The sequence below is a fragment of the Atractosteus spatula genome, chromosome 5 (genome assembly GCF_055471065.1).
Source record: "Atractosteus spatula isolate fAtrSpa1 chromosome 5, fAtrSpa1.hap1, whole genome shotgun sequence".
Lineage (NCBI taxonomy): Eukaryota > Metazoa > Chordata > Actinopteri > Semionotiformes > Lepisosteidae > Atractosteus > Atractosteus spatula.
In genome coordinates this window covers 30,478,114-30,496,288 of record NC_142710.1, presented here as the reverse complement: position 1 = coordinate 30,496,288, position 18,175 = coordinate 30,478,114, and the positions used below count along the sequence as shown (strand labels likewise).

General features: G+C 37.1%; 1 protein-coding gene across 1 annotated transcript; it reads right to left on the bottom strand.

The window, feature by feature from the left end:
- Positions 1–1,744: 1,744 nt before the first annotated feature.
- On the bottom strand, positions 1,745–7,892 carry kcnk18 (potassium channel, subfamily K, member 18). Its single transcript, XM_088916483.1, has 3 exons — positions 7,664–7,892; positions 7,267–7,413; positions 1,745–4,475 (listed from the first exon to the last, which is right to left on the bottom strand). The coding sequence occupies exons 1-3, from the start codon at positions 7,890–7,892 to the stop codon at positions 3,655–3,657; spliced, it is 1,197 nt and encodes a 398-aa protein (XP_088772609.1). The 3' UTR covers positions 1,745–3,654.
- Positions 7,893–18,175: the final 10,283 nt, after the last annotated feature.

Below are 18,175 nucleotides of genomic sequence, written 5' to 3'. Positions count from 1 at the left end.
GAGAATTGTTTCAGCAGCCAAGCAAAATTTTAAGTGTGTGCTAGTGTATGCTTGGACAAAACTGCCGATCAGAAAAGATACATGGAAATTGAAGGTTTCTATTAGAAGTATTTATAGCTAATGGTATTGCTAGTTTGTATGAGTTTGAATTTATTTTGTGTATCAGTAAAATGCTCAGCAACATATTGCAGTATGCTCTGCTTTATCCTGCACATGATATCAAGCAAGAGATTAGTCAAAAAAGATTAGAAGTTTAAATGTTAATGGGAACTTTGGTCAGACATGGCTGATTTGTACAATGACTGCATTTCTTTAGAACTTCCTGCAAAGAAAACAGAAGAGACAAGATCTAGCAGAGTTTGTGTTCTCTGAGTTACAAAAATTCTGAGAGCCACCAAGTTTCCAAATCTTTTAAATTCACTTTAGCTAACATTTCCATTACTAAGAGTTTTCGTTTCGAAGCCTACTTTACTGCATTAAAGAAAGTAAAATCATTTAAGAGCTACAATGTTGCAATGAAGAATTTCAAGCTTGATATCTATTTTGTTCAGTGCAAAATTTTAAACTCAAGAAATGTGTTATTCTTAATTTTTCTTATAATTAATTTCTCTATCAATTTGAAATTTTGACATTTGGTTATTTGAAATTTGTAAAATTCAAATATTAAAACTGACATTTCATGCTCTTTTTTATTCCTGGTGTTGATATACTGTGTTGCAAGTCAGCACACGTTAAGCATGTTGAGCTCCTCTCTTCATTATTTATTGAAGCTGTTCCTGGTATTGGTGAATAATTTTTAAATAACTGAGATGAATGAAAAGCAAAAGAGAATTGAAGCAAATGGGATAAACCAGTTCACTGTTATTTATGGAAATGTGCTTCTTTTCCCCATCTTGTGGATATACTTCCCTCATGTGGTTGAAGTCATAACTACAGTTGCATTGCCACAGCTTTTCAAAATATAACACTACTGTATAGAATCACAGTACATAAGCTGTGTAGTCGCCCCCCCCCTCCTGTCCTAACATTTTAAGTTTTTGAAAAGGTGAGAAAGCAAAGTATGAAATAATTGCTATTTGTTTTGAAGAAATCAGCTGTAACCTACATGAATCGAATATACTGTATGTGCTGTCACCTTAGTGTTTGCCCACAGGAAACACAGCAGGTGAGGTCCCAGAACCTGATCAGCACTGTGCTGCACAGTCAGGATGCCATCAGTCAATACAAGTGAAGTTCTGTAGCATCTAGACACACCTACTTAGACCTCCTCATTGATCACTGACAGTGTGTTTACCTTGCCAGGTTACAAATTGCTTGCTGTGAACAAACCAGATAGAGAGTGATGGTCCTCTTACTTTCAGTAGTTCTACCTCCAGCATACTGAAGGTACAAAGGCATTGTTTTCTTAATAAGTGGTACATATTGATTCACAGGACAACATACTGTATCTACTACAGAAGTGATAAATATAGAAATTCCCAGCAAGAGATTTTGTAAGCATAATTTATGTATAAATTTTGGAATGGCATTATTTCTCTGGGTACCTTGTTTTCTGCTGATGTGCTCTTCAGGTCTTGGTGGCAGCAAATACCACTAAAAATTTAACATTAAATTTAAATTTGCACAGCTTTGTCCCCCACAGTTTGCCCTCCTTAACACGTTCACTCATGACGTGAATGAAGTGTTTTAATTGATGCCCCATGATACAGCAAGAGGAAACAATGAGACACATGAAAAACAGAACAGCAGTGAAATGTGCATTTATTCTGCTTTACAAGGACAAGCAAAGAGAACAAACTGTTATAAGAGTATTACCTTAACGTAATTTCAACTGCAGTGCAGACCTGTTTGTGGACATTACAGACCTTCAATCTCTGCATAGAAGGAGAAGAATTCACTTACAGTATGTGTTGTTTAATTAAAGTGTGAATGTCACTCCTGAGGGTTTAGTGATAAGATGTCATGTGTAAAACTGGGAATCGTTCTGTGTAACAACTAGAATGCTGTTATATCCGTATTTCTCTAAAGCTCTTCAGTGCCTTATAACCATTGTACTATTTATCATAATTACCTGCACTTTATGTTTCTCTAATGATCTCTCTACTTAACATGACAAAAAATATATATAAACACATTTCTGTATCCTGATCTTCTATATGAACAATCAGAAATGATATAGATTTTGTGTATCTTAGAATTTGAAAGTATCTTGACTTGTGTTCTTTACCTTTGGTTAGTCGTGTATTTTCCCCTTGATTTTTGTTCAATCAAGTTGATTGCTGTTGTATATCTAAGTGAATGAAACTGCACCTTAAATATTAATGCAGAATAGGTGCCTGCAATTGAAAGTAAATGGGCATCATATTGTAATGAATGGAATCAAACTCCTAGCAATCAGGTGCTTAATATTTTATCTTAGCAAATCTTTCAATAGTTAGGAAATTTAAAAGAGTAATGTTATATGGAATCAACTGTATTTTTACACTGTACACTGTATTTTTAAGCCATAAAAAAGGCCATAAGTTAAAGGTCTTGATTAACCTGTGCTACACTAGACAGCATAACACTGGAGGTAATTAACAGTAAATAAATGAATAAATCTGGCACATGGTTTTAACAAGATCAAATATTGTTATTATATATTCTTGATTTTGACAAACAAACCAGTTTTATTGAAAAACAACTATAATCAATAATGAAACCTCATCAAAACTGAAAAGAGAACATCTTTAGCAAAGCATCATTAATCATTTGCTGGAGAGGCAAATGGTTGAAAAGGATACTTTACGTGTTCAGTAAATATACAGCATGGGATTGCTTTCAAGCTGTGACTGGATGCAATCCTCTTGTCATTTATCTACTACCAACCAAATATAATTATTTGTAACCTTTTGGATGTTCTTGAAGATAACTGAGATGATCATGAGCATTGAGATGCTAATCTTGCCAGAAAGATAGGGCCACTTGAATGAAGTTTTGTTGCGCTTAAGGGCCTAGAAGGTTTGATATACTGTACGAAGATGGGTTAACCTCCCTGTGTTATAGTAACCCTAACACAGCAACCTGTGAATAAGACTATCTGCTCTCTCCTCAGAGGGGTCAGCATCTACTGATTAGTTTCATCAAGGGTTAAGAAGATTTGGATTAGCAATCATTGATCTTCGCTGCTCTTTACCTCGAGTTATGATGAAGTGTGTGCTTTTAGAGTCTTTCTGGAAAGAACAATGAAACCTGCCATTTACTTCATTTTCCGAAAAATCCCCATGCCCTCACTTTGGCTTTTGCTAGCCTTCATTTATCAAGATGAATCTGAATTATTGTTTGTTAGAAAGATATATATATATATTCAGTATATTTCCCTAGAGGTGAAATAAAGAAAAACTCAAAAACTACTTAGAAAACAAACAGGTTTGTTCTTTAACAGACAATAGCTTTACAGGTAAAAGCACAGCACTGGTGAACTCCCCTGAGTTATATTATGTTTGTAAGCATTTTGCCAAATTATTCATGCAATGAGGTGATAAATCCACCTGTATTCCTATTGTGGACTCATTTTTAATTACATATTCATGGACTGAACGTTCTTCGATAAGCATGCTTTTTATTGCTACAAAACTAGCAATAGGCCTCCACATGGATTTCCTAGTAACTGTCTCAAACCCTTTCACCTTCCTTCATCTCTTCATACTTCTCCACCATCCCACCACTAATGCACCTAATAAACCTGCGGTGACAGCTGATGATTCGGAACTGGCCTAGCTTGAAGGCCATAGACATGATGGCCATTCCTATGACGATGAAGAGTGATGTAAGAAGGAAAAACTTGGGATGATTGGGCACTATGTCTCCGAAGCCAATGGTGGTCAAGGTGATGAAGCAGAAGTAGAAGGCATCGAATGTATTCCAGTCTGTCTCCCACAGTGGCAGAGTGAGGGCCCCAAGAAGGATGTAGGCAAAAACTACCACCAAGATGACAGCCATAGGCACATTAAGCTTGTCCAGCTCCTCGCCTATCCCAGAGAAATCCCATATGGAAAACCCTTTGGGAGAGGCCATCTGGTTGAGCTCAGGACAGGAACAGCTACGCTTCAGAGGACCAAAGGAGAATTTTTCTTTGGCTATGATTTTGTCAAAGATCTCAGCATAACGCAGTTGCACAGACTTGCGTTTCACTGAGGACTGTGTATGAAGCACATGCTTTATATCCATGGGTTCCCTGATGACCACATCTTTGCTGAAGTTGTAAGTCCGAGAGGCAGACTCCTCCTTGGACTTCCTGTCACATTTGCCCAAGCTTGTGAGGCAAGAAGGGAACCTGCACATCTTGTGTATGCGGTGGTAGGTCTTGGAAAGTAGGATCGCCAGTATGTCACCCACATCTGTGATGACAAGAAGCATGAGGGGAATGCCTATCATGGCATAGAGGATACAGAACACTCTTCCTATCAGGGTGACTGGATAGATTTCCCCATAACCTGGAACAACACAAAACAACAGTTATCCTTTTTAAACATGGTTTAAAGAAATTAATGTAATTAATTAAGCTCTTATCTCTTATAGTGAGGGGCAGTGCTTTATTGTGCATTACGTTTGACAGCAAGAGAAAAAGTTTTAAAGATTTAGATCTTTGGTAAATCTCAGAAGTTATAAATGCTTTGTTGCCTCCGGATTTAAAAAAAGAACATTATCTCAAGTTATCTGACAGAGTATTTACAAAATGTCAAGATGTAATGCAGAAGTATAACAATGCACAAAAGAAAGAAAAAGTTCAGGTGGGTAGCTGCGTCAGCATGCGTAGGCTGCAAAGGAACAAGTAATAGGTTTATTCCATGCTGAAAAAAAGAAAAAAGAAAACGCAACGTTTCGGCCGTGGAGCCTTCTTCAGGTGTCAAAGACAGGTGTTTCTTCTTTTTTTCAGCATGGAATAAAACTATTACTTGTTCCTTTGCAAAGAAAGAAAAAGTACAGTTTGAGAACTCGCATACTTATGTTGCAGGCAACAGTGACACCTACTGGTGATAACTGGTGTTTCTGCCTAGCGTTCAATTATCATCATTTTTATTCACATTATATGAAATATAGACGGAAATTAAGGTGAGATAGGTAAAAGTGCAATAATATGCGGCTTTATGGTAAGCAGACAATTTGTGTGCTATTTAACTCTCAGTGCGTCGGTCTTGGCAATGCAGCCATAAAGTTGATTTATTCCGCTGGGGGTTACTTTAAGAATGCCAAATCGTCAAGGGAAAAGGGAACACTGTGTTGTCTCAGCCGTGAATGGCAGCTAGACTCAGTAAAACAATAACAACTGATTTAGAGCTATGAAAAGAGAAAATGGTTATTGTTGTTTTTTTGCTAAAATATTTACTGTAAAAGGTGAGTACTACAATGCTGTGATTTTGGTTTCCTAGAAATAGGCAAATGTTTTTCATTACATTTACTTGCAGAGTAATAAAGGTTAATTAAAAGTAAATAAGAATTTTACAACTACTTATTTTCTGATTTGCCAAACTAAACTATTACCAGAGCATTATTCCAAACACAATAGGTGTAAATTTTTTTTAATTAATTCATCTATTGCAGCAATTAAGAAGAAAGTCATGTTCACTCATTCTCTGTAAAAAAAAATGGAAAGCCATATTTATGAAGCTCATAATGTATGTCCTGTGGTTAAGAGCAAGGTTTGGATTGAGACTGTTAATCGTCATTGCGGAAAGGCAAACTGCATTACCATTTTAAAACGTTGTTGCTTGCCATTTGTGGGTTTCCTGTTTGGGACAAAATGCAATTAGCCTGTTGTTTCTGATCCTGGCATCATATATCAGTTGTGAGCACACTTCCTAATCCATTAGCATACAGCTATCATTACTCCATTTTTCCAGGGAAATAAAACAAAACCTCACATTTAAGGGGCACTTATGGTATGCACAGAAAGACTTTAATACAACACAGAGCATTTTAAATTGTGCAAGTGTAATATACAGACACAAATTGTTTTTCTTGTTACACTTTGTAATTATAGGTGTTTTTATTCTCATAAAGAGAATTGGAAAGTCTCCTGAATGGCTCCTCTATTAAAAGATTCTATCTGGAATGCAGGATGACTACTATAGCTTGGAGAGGGCAGGCTTCAGTCCAGGACGGGTTTTACACTGTGTGGTGCAGTAGCTCCAGGGGCTACTGCCCAATTGCTTGGGTCATGGCAGGGCAGAGCTGATTTCAGACTGATCGCATACCACCATTCATCTATTCTCTGCTATAAAGACCTTATGAAACCAGGTGTTAGCAAAAAGCATTGCTGCGCAGGTAGGGTTAGCATAAAGAAGTATCAAGCCTGAAAATCATACACTGAGGAATTAAAATGATGTGATTTTTCCACATCACTTTTCTACTGTTGTGCATGTTCTGAACAGTCAGGCAGCATCTGTTAATTAGAGCTGTGACCTAGGAAAAAAAATCCTGATGTGGTTAAATGTGCCACATGTTTTTTTTTTCTATCCAGCTACATGTGGTGCTCCCTAATCCAGTGTTTTGTCCCAATGAAAAGCTTTATTTTTTTATAGGAGCCTTAGACAACATTGTTAGTCTTACATAAGGAATGAATGCATTGTATAGCCAGTGATATTGACAATGGATAATCCATCTATAAAATCCGCCAGATTGTGGAATCACCTGATCATGTTTGGGTTATTTAAAGGATACCATAGTCCCAAATTATTCTACCCATACTGGGAGTTGTTCTAAGACTATAATTAGGTGGCTTTAATCATTGAGTTCTCATATATACAGTACTGTAGTATTGTTCAAGAAATACATTTGTCTATAAGTAATCTATGCTGTTTGAACATCGTTAGATTTCATCGTTTAAAATCTTAAAAACCATAATTAGTAACTTTATTTTTAATTTCTCCTGTTTGCAAATCTCATAAAAGCAAAAAAAAATATATATATATAGCCTGTTCTACTAGTTCTACAAACCCGTTACTAGTTATATTCAGACAGGTACTGTAATTATCCTGCCTAATTATAACGCAAAACTTTACTATATCTTAATTTAAATGACAGTACCAATAAACCCACGCTTTGTTCCATGGGTTTCTATGACAGTTGTATGTACTTTGATTCATTCAATGCAGCCGCTTAAACTAATTTAGATTCTAATTTAAATAATGCAGAATATGATAAAGCAGACATTTAACGAGAATGCAAAATTCAAAAATTGCCTTGCATGTTTTTAACTGCCCTCACAAGAATTAAGAGACTTACCTACTGTTGTGAATACTGTACAGCAAAAAAACAAAGCGCCAGAGAAAGTCCATCTGTCCGGCCGCTGAAACCAGACCGCCTTAAAATCTTTTAAAATCGTCTTTCCCAAGTCGGTCACCAAATGTTGCGGAGAATCGGATGCACTTACTAAAAGACAATTTCAAACAATTTTCAATTTCAACAAATCGAAATGACATTTTTCTAACTGTTATAATTGTTAAATCATTACAAAACAAAACCTATGTGTTGTCTGTTGCTGTTACTACTAGCAGGAATAGTAAGACCTGTTCATTTATAAAACGCGCTCTAAAAACAGAAAATGAGTTATAATGAGTGACCACTTTAACTGAACATAATGTTTTAGCGCAATAGATCCAGAAAAGAAAGAAATAAGTACCCGTGGAATTCTTAACTTTGTCCACTAGTTTGTACAAAAAACTCTGAAACTCATCGTTAGTTGAATTTGTTACAGTGTTCCCTTCTATGTGTTTAAATAACAAAGCACCAAAGGCGGCGTATCCCACTAGTGAGAAGATAAGGCACAAGTGCGGAAATACGGTCCATAACATCTGAGAGCATTTGGATGTCACTCTCAAGGTTCGCCCTTCTTCAGGTTCAACAGACATCTTAACAGCGTCCAGCTAAGCTTCTAATGCAAGATGGAGCGCAGTACCCGTCTTGCCATTTCAGCCTGCAAAAGAATTGAATTAAAGGGCTGCAGATCTGCTGGGGTGATGGTGGACCACACCATGCTTCCGCTGTAAAAAGCACTGACTTGCGGTTCCCTGAGGAGTAAGAACGTTTGACTCACGCCAATCATCCCCTTTAGTCTCCGTGGAGCGCTAATGGTAAGTTGCTTTGGAAATTGTATTGATTGATTTGATTTAATACGGATGTGACAGTCATACGAATTTCTGAGGAGAGAGCAATTCTTATGCGAACATTATAAATTGAGTTTTCTTCAGCTGTTAGTGAGCACCAGCAGAATAGCAGTTAAAAGTTTTAAGATGTATCAGTTTAAACTCCTAAAAAAGTGAGATGTACCCGCTCTTATGATAACCTTTACTCGAAAAAAGAAATACGCAGCTGTCGTCGCTTCCCTTTACAACTGCAAATGCATTTGCATTTTTTGCTTTCTAAAATTAGTGCCGAGACAAATGTCATGAGACAAAGGAGATTTTAAGACGAGCACCTGTCCCTCTCAGCAGTGTTGCATTTGAAAACAACAGCTGGTGGATAATCAGTACATTTGTAACCCCTACACTATAAACGAGTATTCTCTAGATAAGAGAATGTCTTTTAAAAATCCGTGCCTTAATTTATTCTTATTTGCGACGTAGTCACTTTCATTTCAAACGGTTTATCTACGTATGTACATTGCAGATTTTAATTTTACACGGATGAAAGTGGAATGGAACCCCAACACACAAATTCACAGAAATATCAAGTTTTCATTTTGCTGTTTTTTCTTCTTAGTTTTTCTGTAGTCAGCTGCTAACTGCAAGCCTGACTCCATGATTACAGTGTAATGTGTAAACACGTCTCCACTGAGATAAGAAGAATTTCACATCACGTAACTGTTAGCTATGTTGCCTTCTAGAATGAAATAATATTAGAAGCACATCCATAGACAAACAGCGACACTGCGGGAACATGTTATAATTGAGAGACAGACAGTGTACAGTAATCGCTGTAACCCTGGTACAGCTCCAGAGATTCTATATTATTTTTTTATTAATTTGGCTAATGTCTTTATCCAACTTAGTTTACTGTAAATGCAAAAAAAAAAAATATACATAGCTGCAAACTGTTTTACAAAGATGTCCATCCACCCATTTCCCAACTGCATTATCTAATACTCTACATGGTCACGGGGAAGCCAAAGCCTATCCCAGCAAACAACAGGTGCAAGGCAGGATACACTCTGGGTGGGCCAATCCAATGGTGGACACACACAAACGCACTCACAACTTTCCTAGAAGCTAGTCAACCTACCAGTCTTTGTACAGTGGGAAGAAACCTGAGCACCCAAAGGAAACCCATGTGGACATACAAACTCCAAGCAGACAGCATCCCACGAATTGAGCCCAGGGTCCCAGCACTTTGAGGCAGCAATGCTAACCACTGAGCCACTGTGCCATCCCAAAACATAAATATATTTGCTTTATATTTTACTTATACCTGTAGGTGAAGGGGTAATAACAGGGACATACAGCTGTATTTTTAAGGAGAACTGAAACTATGTAGGCCTTGACTGTGTAGGCATAGTTGTAAAGTAGTTTGCTTACTTAAGTAAATTTTTGTTGTTTACTTACAATGCAGTGACAACATAGTGTGTACAACATTTTAGCCATTTCTTTTGTTTCTCTTTTTCATTCTTACACAAGGATCAATTTTCTAATATGGCCTTAATGGTGACACTGGTTGTAGATTATCATACAGTAGAATCATGCTCCTCATTTTCCAGATAGAAGACAAGTTAGTTTTAACCTGGCTTGTATATGTAGTAGTTTATATATTATTATTATTGTGACAATTATTTAACCATAGAGGGAGCTGCACATTTCTTGACCTCTTTAAAATAATTACAGAATCAATAAACACATACAGAAACCTACCTTTTGCAATTATAGAGGTTTCTAAATAGTTCTGTAATCGCACTATTTATAACAATGTACTGTACATGCTGTAACACAATGCAGGGCTTTCATCAGTTCTTAATGCACTTTATCAGCTTCCGGACACACAAAGCTACGAAAGGCAGGGCAGAAAAAGATATCATTATTAGATCCCATTAAAAAAAATCAATGTGAGAACAACATCAAGAAAATTAACTTCTCCGCTAATTCAAGATTCACTTCAAAGCAATTCTTCCCTCACATAAAGAAAGCTGGTAAATTGGCCATAAAAGTACAGTCTGCTAAGTAGCTTGCTGTTTAAGTATAATACAGAGAATCAAAGGTTAATATGTGTTATAAAGATTTGTTTACATAAAGATTAGTAATTGTGATGCACTGTGTATGTTTGAATTTGTCTGATCACTGTTGAACATTTGAGCAAAGGGTTGAGGTTTCAATGGTACTGTATGTGCTGCCTGCCTAAACTGTGAAGATTCTTCCACGGGGAGTTTGACATGGTGTTTGCATATTAAATAAACAAAATCTTTCAAGTGCTGTGGAGTCAGAGCCACAACGGAACGTATGACTCAGTGCTTAGTAGGTTCAAACTAAATGAGGCTGAAAATTTTGTTGCAGCACTGCTCCCCATGCCAGTTATGGGCTTTCATATTCAGCTCTTTAATCTGGCACAGGGCCACACCTCTGCTCAAGCTTTCAGACCATGACTGATGAAATATAGGAGTACAGAGCTGTAGCTGTTACAGACCTCATTTTCAGTGGCTCCTGGCTCTTTATCTCCACCTGAAATAGACACATTTTCTCAGAAACAATAACTTGCTGGAACCCAGAAACACCCTTTGTTGAAAGGAACCTGTTCTGGAGTTATGCTACTCATTATGTCAATATTTCCATTTTTATTTTCCTTATTTCCCAGATAAGCAGTGTCTGCTGGCTCACATTCTAAGCATATTGTAGGCTGTACTTAGTGGTGGTTGCAGATGGTTATGCAGCTGTGTCAGCTATGTGTCATACAATAAGTGATTGCCAAACCTGTGCTTTGTGTTTGAAATATAGCTTTGTCTTTCTTAATCATGTAGCATCATGTACTTCTAGAGTTGCTTTGTGTTGTTGGTCGTAAACTGTGCTGTTGGGTCACCATGACTATTGCTGGTGACTATCAGGAACAAATCTTTGATGACTATTCATGATTTTAGCTCACTTGGATTAATTATGGATAGGTGGACACAGAACTTGGTATTGTTTTTCCAAGAGGCCCCACCGCCAATGATATTGGTTAAAAGGCAGATAAGTGGATAAAGGAAGTATCACATCTTACAGTAAGGGCACCTGTAAAGAGTGCAGATCAAACCTTGCAATCTACATAATGCTTGTCTGAATCTAGGTTAAGTCATTGGCTGACTATAACTTGAATTTAACTACTCATCTGGTCAAGAAGCACTGGGGTGGGAATGGCTTGAGTCAGCCAGGCTATCCTGGGATTCCCAAGCAACTCTCTTCTCTCTGAATTCCAACTCTAATGTTGAGAGTATCTTGTCTGCTTCTGTCAATACAAATGGGTAGCCCTGGAGAAATCTACTGTACACTGCCTTTAAGGGAAGGTGTAGTTGATTCAAATGTATTTCAGACAAACTGGCTCTACAGCTCTAAAAGCAAAATAATTTAATGTTGAGTTGCAGTTCAAACCTTAAGTGTAAAATCTGAGAGAGTACTATGTAAAGGTTTTGTTATCTTGTTTCTTTGTTTTCTTCTTTTGTTAAATGTACACATCATATATGGTACCCATTCTTTAACATACACATACTGTAAGATTGAGATGGTTTACATTTAATATGACACTTAAATAAAGCTTGTATTTATCACATGTGGTAAGGTGATAAAAGTAATGTATGATGTCTATAATATAATAATAATAAACTTTATTTTATATAGTGCCTTTAAAGGTGGCTTCTCAAAGCACTTTACGGAATGAGAACAACAATAAATAAAAGCAATACACAAGATAAAACACAATTACAATATACAGAGGAGACCATGAATGGTGGTACTAGGAAAAGCAGAGGGGTGAAGAATGGAACCAGTTAAGTAAAGTCTCTTCTAAAGAAGACGTTTTTGAGTCTGGATTTGAAGGAGTTTAGAGAAGGTGACTCTTTGATATCCTTGGGCAGAGAGTTCCAGAGCTGGGGGGCATAACAGGAGAAGGCATAACAGGAGTCACCCAATGTAGATGGGCTTGGGGGACAGTAAGGAGACCAGAATTAGAAGAGCGAAGGTTGCGAGGTGGGGAGTAAGGCGATAATAGTTCAGAGAGGTACTGAGGTGCCAAACCATGCAGAGCCTTTTAGGTGAGCATGAGGATTTTAAAGTCCACACGGAATTTGACAGGAAGCCAGTGCAAGGACTCCAGGACAGGAGAAATGTGATTACTTGCACCAGACCTGGTCAGGATCCTGGCTGCTGAATTTTGGACATACTGTACTGCAGTTTGTTCAAAGTAGATTTAGATACCCCAGCGAGAAGAACATTACAGTAGTCAATTCGAGAGAACACAAATGTGTTGATCAGCTTTTCAGCCACAGTTAGTGATAGCATAGGGCATAGTCTAGGGATATTTCTGAGGTGAAAAAATATGTTTTGACAATATGCCGCACATGTGGGTCGAATGTTAAGCCAGAATCGAATATCACCCCAAGGTTTTTCAATTTAAACTGAAGCTCAAGTACAGAACCATCTACAGATAGGGTTACAGGATTGGCTTTACGGAGTTGATGGGGGATGCCAATAAGCATGATTTCAGTCTTGACACAGTTAAGATGAAGGAAATTTTGAGTCATCCAAGTTTTTTTGTCAGAGATGCAGTTAGATAGAACAGAGACAGCCACATCAGTGTCAGGTTTGGTATGGATGTATATTTGAGTATCATCAGCGTAGAAATGATAGCTGAGGCCATGTGATCTTAAAAGCTGACCAGGTGGAAACATGTAAATGCTGAAGAGCAAGGGGCCCAGTATTGAGCCTTGAGGAACACCAGACTTAACAAGACTAATTTCAGACCTATACCCATTAAGAGAGACAAAGTGACAGCGATCAGTGAGGTCAGACTTGAACCATTTGAGAGCAGTGTCAGAAACTCCAAACACAGTCTCAAGACGAGAAAGTAATATATAATAATAATAATAATAATAATAATAATAATAATAATAATATATACTGTAAAATATATATATTATATAATATATAATATGAAATAAGGTCCTGCCTGGAACAGGTCAAGTTGCTAAGTTTACATTGAATGATCAGCTATTGAGCACTGGAGGAGCATGCAGCCACAGAGAACTACCTTACTACTAGGACCTTCTGTGGGAGATCGTTTTTTTTATGTCTGGCTGGCCTCTCTGTAAATAATCTGCCAACCGATGCATTTGGAATGTGCTGAATTGTTTGGATTCACCCTGGCTGCACCTCTTTTATCAGTTGTTGTTCTGGTATGTCTCCAGTAAACCAAAACCTTGGGAAGCATGAATGAGTTAGGGTTGGGGTTCTCTCTGCTTTAAAGGCTGAGCATTGAATTTAAATGAAACGTGATCCAGTCTGGAATTTTAAACATGTAGTCATAGACTTGACTATCAGGTAATATATTAATTAATAAAATACATCTGTAGCAGATCTTACACACGAATAAGACATTTTTCCCCACTTAACCTTTGTGTGCTGCTATTTATTAGATATCCACCTCATACAATACCTGCTGTATTCACTGTCTTCTGTGACATTTTGGAGACTGACAATCTTTACAAATTTATCAAAAGTCCTTGACTGTTTTATAGATTAACAGATAAAGAAATAGATAAACAGTGAATGTACACATTTAGCTGTTATTTTATAGATACAGTATATGAATGGTGAGAACGTTTATGATCTGGCTAATGTATATATTTATCATTTTTTTAAAAATCATCCATTTCAGATATACTCAAAGTAATGAATTGAAAATGCAACATCTTAAATGTTGCATTTGGCTTATTTAACCTGGAAAATCACTTTTTCTTTGAGTTCCAAGCAAAGATCTCTCAACTTCATGTCTTTTTTTTTGGGTTAGTGAATATGAACTTCAATATTATTATTTATTGTATTTGTTATGGCAGTTTATAATAACAATTGTTTTATTGTATTTAAGAATACGCAGTTGAAAATCAAAAAAGAAAACGGTAGTTCAAAATAAATGAAATATCCACATCATTTCTTTGTTGACTGTAATGAGTGTTTCTCAAACTGTGAGCCAAATCACAGAGTGCCAAGAATTACTGCATTATCACTCAGTTCTTGAGTATAAAATATGATTCTGTGCAATAGCTTAAGTTTTTCTTAGAATTCCTGTCAAATAATCCATAACTCCAAATATCCAGTCTAAAAACATCCTGCATTACTGATGAAAATTGGTAAAAATTCCTCTTTTAACTGTAACTCTTTAGAATATAACTAGCTATACTGTAACTGTGACTCCTAAAGTACAGTAGCTAAGATAAATCCTCTTATCCATCAACATAAAGGAAAATTTGATTCAAATTTGTTAGAATTTCATTTTAGAATAAAATTTCAGAATATTTCAAACATATTTTATAAAAAAAGATGGATTATTCTTGTGTTTTGGAATCCTTTTATATTTATATAAAGTTCCCCTGTACAGAGGGTGATTCAGTCTTTGAAATACCCAGACCTTGTGCATACTAGACCCAAACTTGCTTGTCTCAATGAGGGCATATAGCAAGGAGTCTAGTAGCTGCAGTAGAACACTGTCATAGTATGATCTCCACATTCAGTCATAATTTATCTGACTTTTTTAATGCAAATCTCATGCTTCTATTTTTAATATGGTTTTAACTGTTTATTATCCTTGAATTTTGTGTACAAAAGGAGGAGAAAATGTTTTGAACTGCAATTCTTGAAATTAACCATATTATGAGTGAGTATAGCAGAGGCTTATGAGTGTAGTCTCTTTTATGGCTGAAAGGGCTTAGATTCATACACCTTTTCTATGCATTTTAAAAAACATGGATAACATTTGAGTCTCTGCTCAAATAATCTGATCACTCCAAATGTTCTCTCTTAGTCTGAATTACTAACATATTTTAGTCTGCAATAATACAATTCAAAGTGGTAATAGTACCCAGCAAAAAGAAAATAATCTCTGATTAAATATTTATGAAACTACTTAAATAGTTTCATAAAGGGGATAGAGGCATAACAGCAGTATAAAGAAAAGTGTTCTGCAAAGTACATCATGACGTCTGAGGTCAGTCCTTCAACAACACAGAAAATATTGTTCACATTAGCAAGAATGGGGCTGTAAATTCTAAATAATCTTAATGCAAATTATTCTAAGGCCTATAAACATTAATAGCTTTCAACTCATTTTAAACTTTCCAAACCATGAACAAAAGTTCAAGCATAAAGCAGAATCCAATCAGAATCCAAACTTTAATCAGAATCCAGATACTGTGAACCGATGACCAGCAGACATTGCTAACTATGGGTCTGTCATAAGCAGATCCCAAGGTTTTTAGTTTCCCCTGGACAATAATTTACAGTAATGAAAAATGTAAAAATGTAATTAACAAAATTGACACTTCAATACCCAGAGACTACGGGAATTGCAAATATACTTGGTGATATTCACTTTGACACCACCACATGACCTTTGTCAAAATGCAGAATAGCACTAAGACACTTCTCAACTATATTGTGTGCATTAAATCGTAGGAGATTCGCTTTGCATTTGAACCTTATAGATTTATAAAGATTATATAGACTGATAGTGACCTTAGCCTTGTGTCATAGCCCACTGGATTACATTCCAGAATAGTATGTCAGCTGGGCTTCAACAAATTCACAAATACTGTGGAAACAATTGCTGTAAAAGTGTCACTTAATATGTTGAGTCTGAAATTGGAGATGACTGTGTCTGCCTTCTTTCAAGTTTGACATAGTTTTGACGTTATAAGACAGAAAGATACAGTATGAGCTGAGAAAATGGCCTTTTTGAAGTCTCATAAAGTACAAAGATTATTGTATAGCTGTAGGGAAAGAACAGTCATTAATTAATTACTTGTGTGAAAAAGAAAGGAGAACTATAAAAAGTCAGAAAGCATGTGATCTTGGGTATCAAAACATTAGCTGCAAAATTACTGAATATGTGCATCATCTTCTTATATGCCCTGAGAAACATAACTTACTTGTGCTTCTGAAAAATTGCTTTCTGTTGCTGTCTTCTGCATTGACTCCAAATGTACTGTAAAATATTTTAAGGTTGAAAACCTTTCTCCAGTTGATGTCTGGATGGTCAAAACCAATTGAACTTGAACTTGAACTTTATTGCCATATGTAACCAGTACATGTACTGGTGCAATGGAATTCTTACTTACAGAAAGTCTCTTGATTGTTAAACAAGTATAAAAACACAAAGTGCAAACAGTGCATCAAGACAATATACTGTACAAACAAACAGTAGACAATGTACAAGTAAACATGTAGACAGTTTGAATGTAAACAATACAGATGTGTTTACAATGACTGGAGATGTGCAATAAATAAGAAATCATAATGAGGTAGATGGTGATGGTGTAGATGTGGTCCGAGGGGGATGGCTAAATGTGTTCGCCAATCTCACTGCTTGTGGATAGAAGCTTTTGAAGAATCTAGTGGTAAGTGTCCGTATGCTCTTGTATCTCTTGCCTGAGGCCAGTGGGGTGAAGAGCTCATGCCCAGGGTGGTGACTGTCCTCTGTGATGGCCAATATTCTACCACGGCAGCGGTCCTCATAGAGCTGTTTAATCTCGGTGAGACCACAGCCGATGATCTTCTGGGCCATATTGACCATTCTCTGCAGTGCCTTTCTTTCTCGAGAAGAGGTGTTGCCGTACCACACGGTGATCCCATTGGTGAGGATGCTCTCGATGGTGCAGCGATAGAAGTTCACCAACACAGGTACTGGCATCCCCCATCACTTGAGGCACCTCAGGAAATAAAGGCGCTGCTGAGCCTTCTTCATGATAGAATCAGTGTTCACAGTCCAGGTTAGATCTTTAGAGATGTGAATTCCCAAAAACCTAAAGCTGGTGACTTTCTCCACTTCCGTTCCATCAATACTGAGTGGGCTGTGAGTGTGTGGCCTGTGTCTCCGAAAGTCCACTGTTAGCTCCTTCGTTTTATTTACGTTCAAGTCCAGGTTATTGTTATGACACCACCTAAGCAGATGTACGACTTCATCCCTGTAAGTGGACTCGTCATCATCGCTGATCAGGCCTATTATGGTGGTGTCATCTGCAAACTTAATGATGCAGTTGTCGCTGTGTCTTGCTGTGCAGTTATGAGTGAACAGGGAGTACAACCTTGGACTCAGACAGCAGCCTTGTGGGGTTCCAGTGCTCAGGGTGAGTGGTGTTAATGTTTTATTGCCTATCCACACCACCTGTGGTCTCTCGATAAGAAAGTCCAGCAGCCAGTTGCAGACAGAGTTGCACAGACCTAATCCCCTGAGCTTTGTCACCAGTTGACTGGGTATGATGGAATTGAATGCTGAACTGTAGTCCACAAACAGCATTCTCACATATGAGTTCTTAGTGTCCAGGTGTTCCAAGGCTGTATGTAGAGCCAGGGAGACAGCATCATCAACTGATCTGAGCTGAATTGATCTGAGCTGAATTGAGCTGTCTTTGAAACAGTTGCAGTAAGGGCAATGATGTCATGACATGAAATGAAACAACCCTAAATTGGGGTACATTTTGCCAACACTGTGGATCTCACTCCTATACCCTGGTAGATATACATTATATATGTCAAGTGGTGACCAGCTGTTATAAGGAAATGTTTGCATAGGTTTTGCACATTGACTTTGTATACAATTGTCACCTAATGTTAATCCCATCACTGAGAACCATCTGCAATAAAAAAAGAAATTTTCTCCCAGCAAGCATCTTAGTGTTTATAGGCAGCATGAAAAGAAAAATGTGCTTTCAATTTAGATTTCAATAACACATCTGACTCCTCAAATAGAAACTGGAGTGTAGCAATCTTAGGCAGTGGAGCTCAGCCTTGAATTGGAAAATCCTATTTATTGCAAAGGAACAGTAAGGTCAGAGAACAAACAAGTAAGTATCGGTGTATGGGGGGGGCTCATGGAGTTAGGAGAAGAGTCTCGATTGTGGTTTGAAAATTTGTCGGACAAAAATATTGTAGATGACCCAGAAGTGGATTAGTGCATTCATGCCACCAAG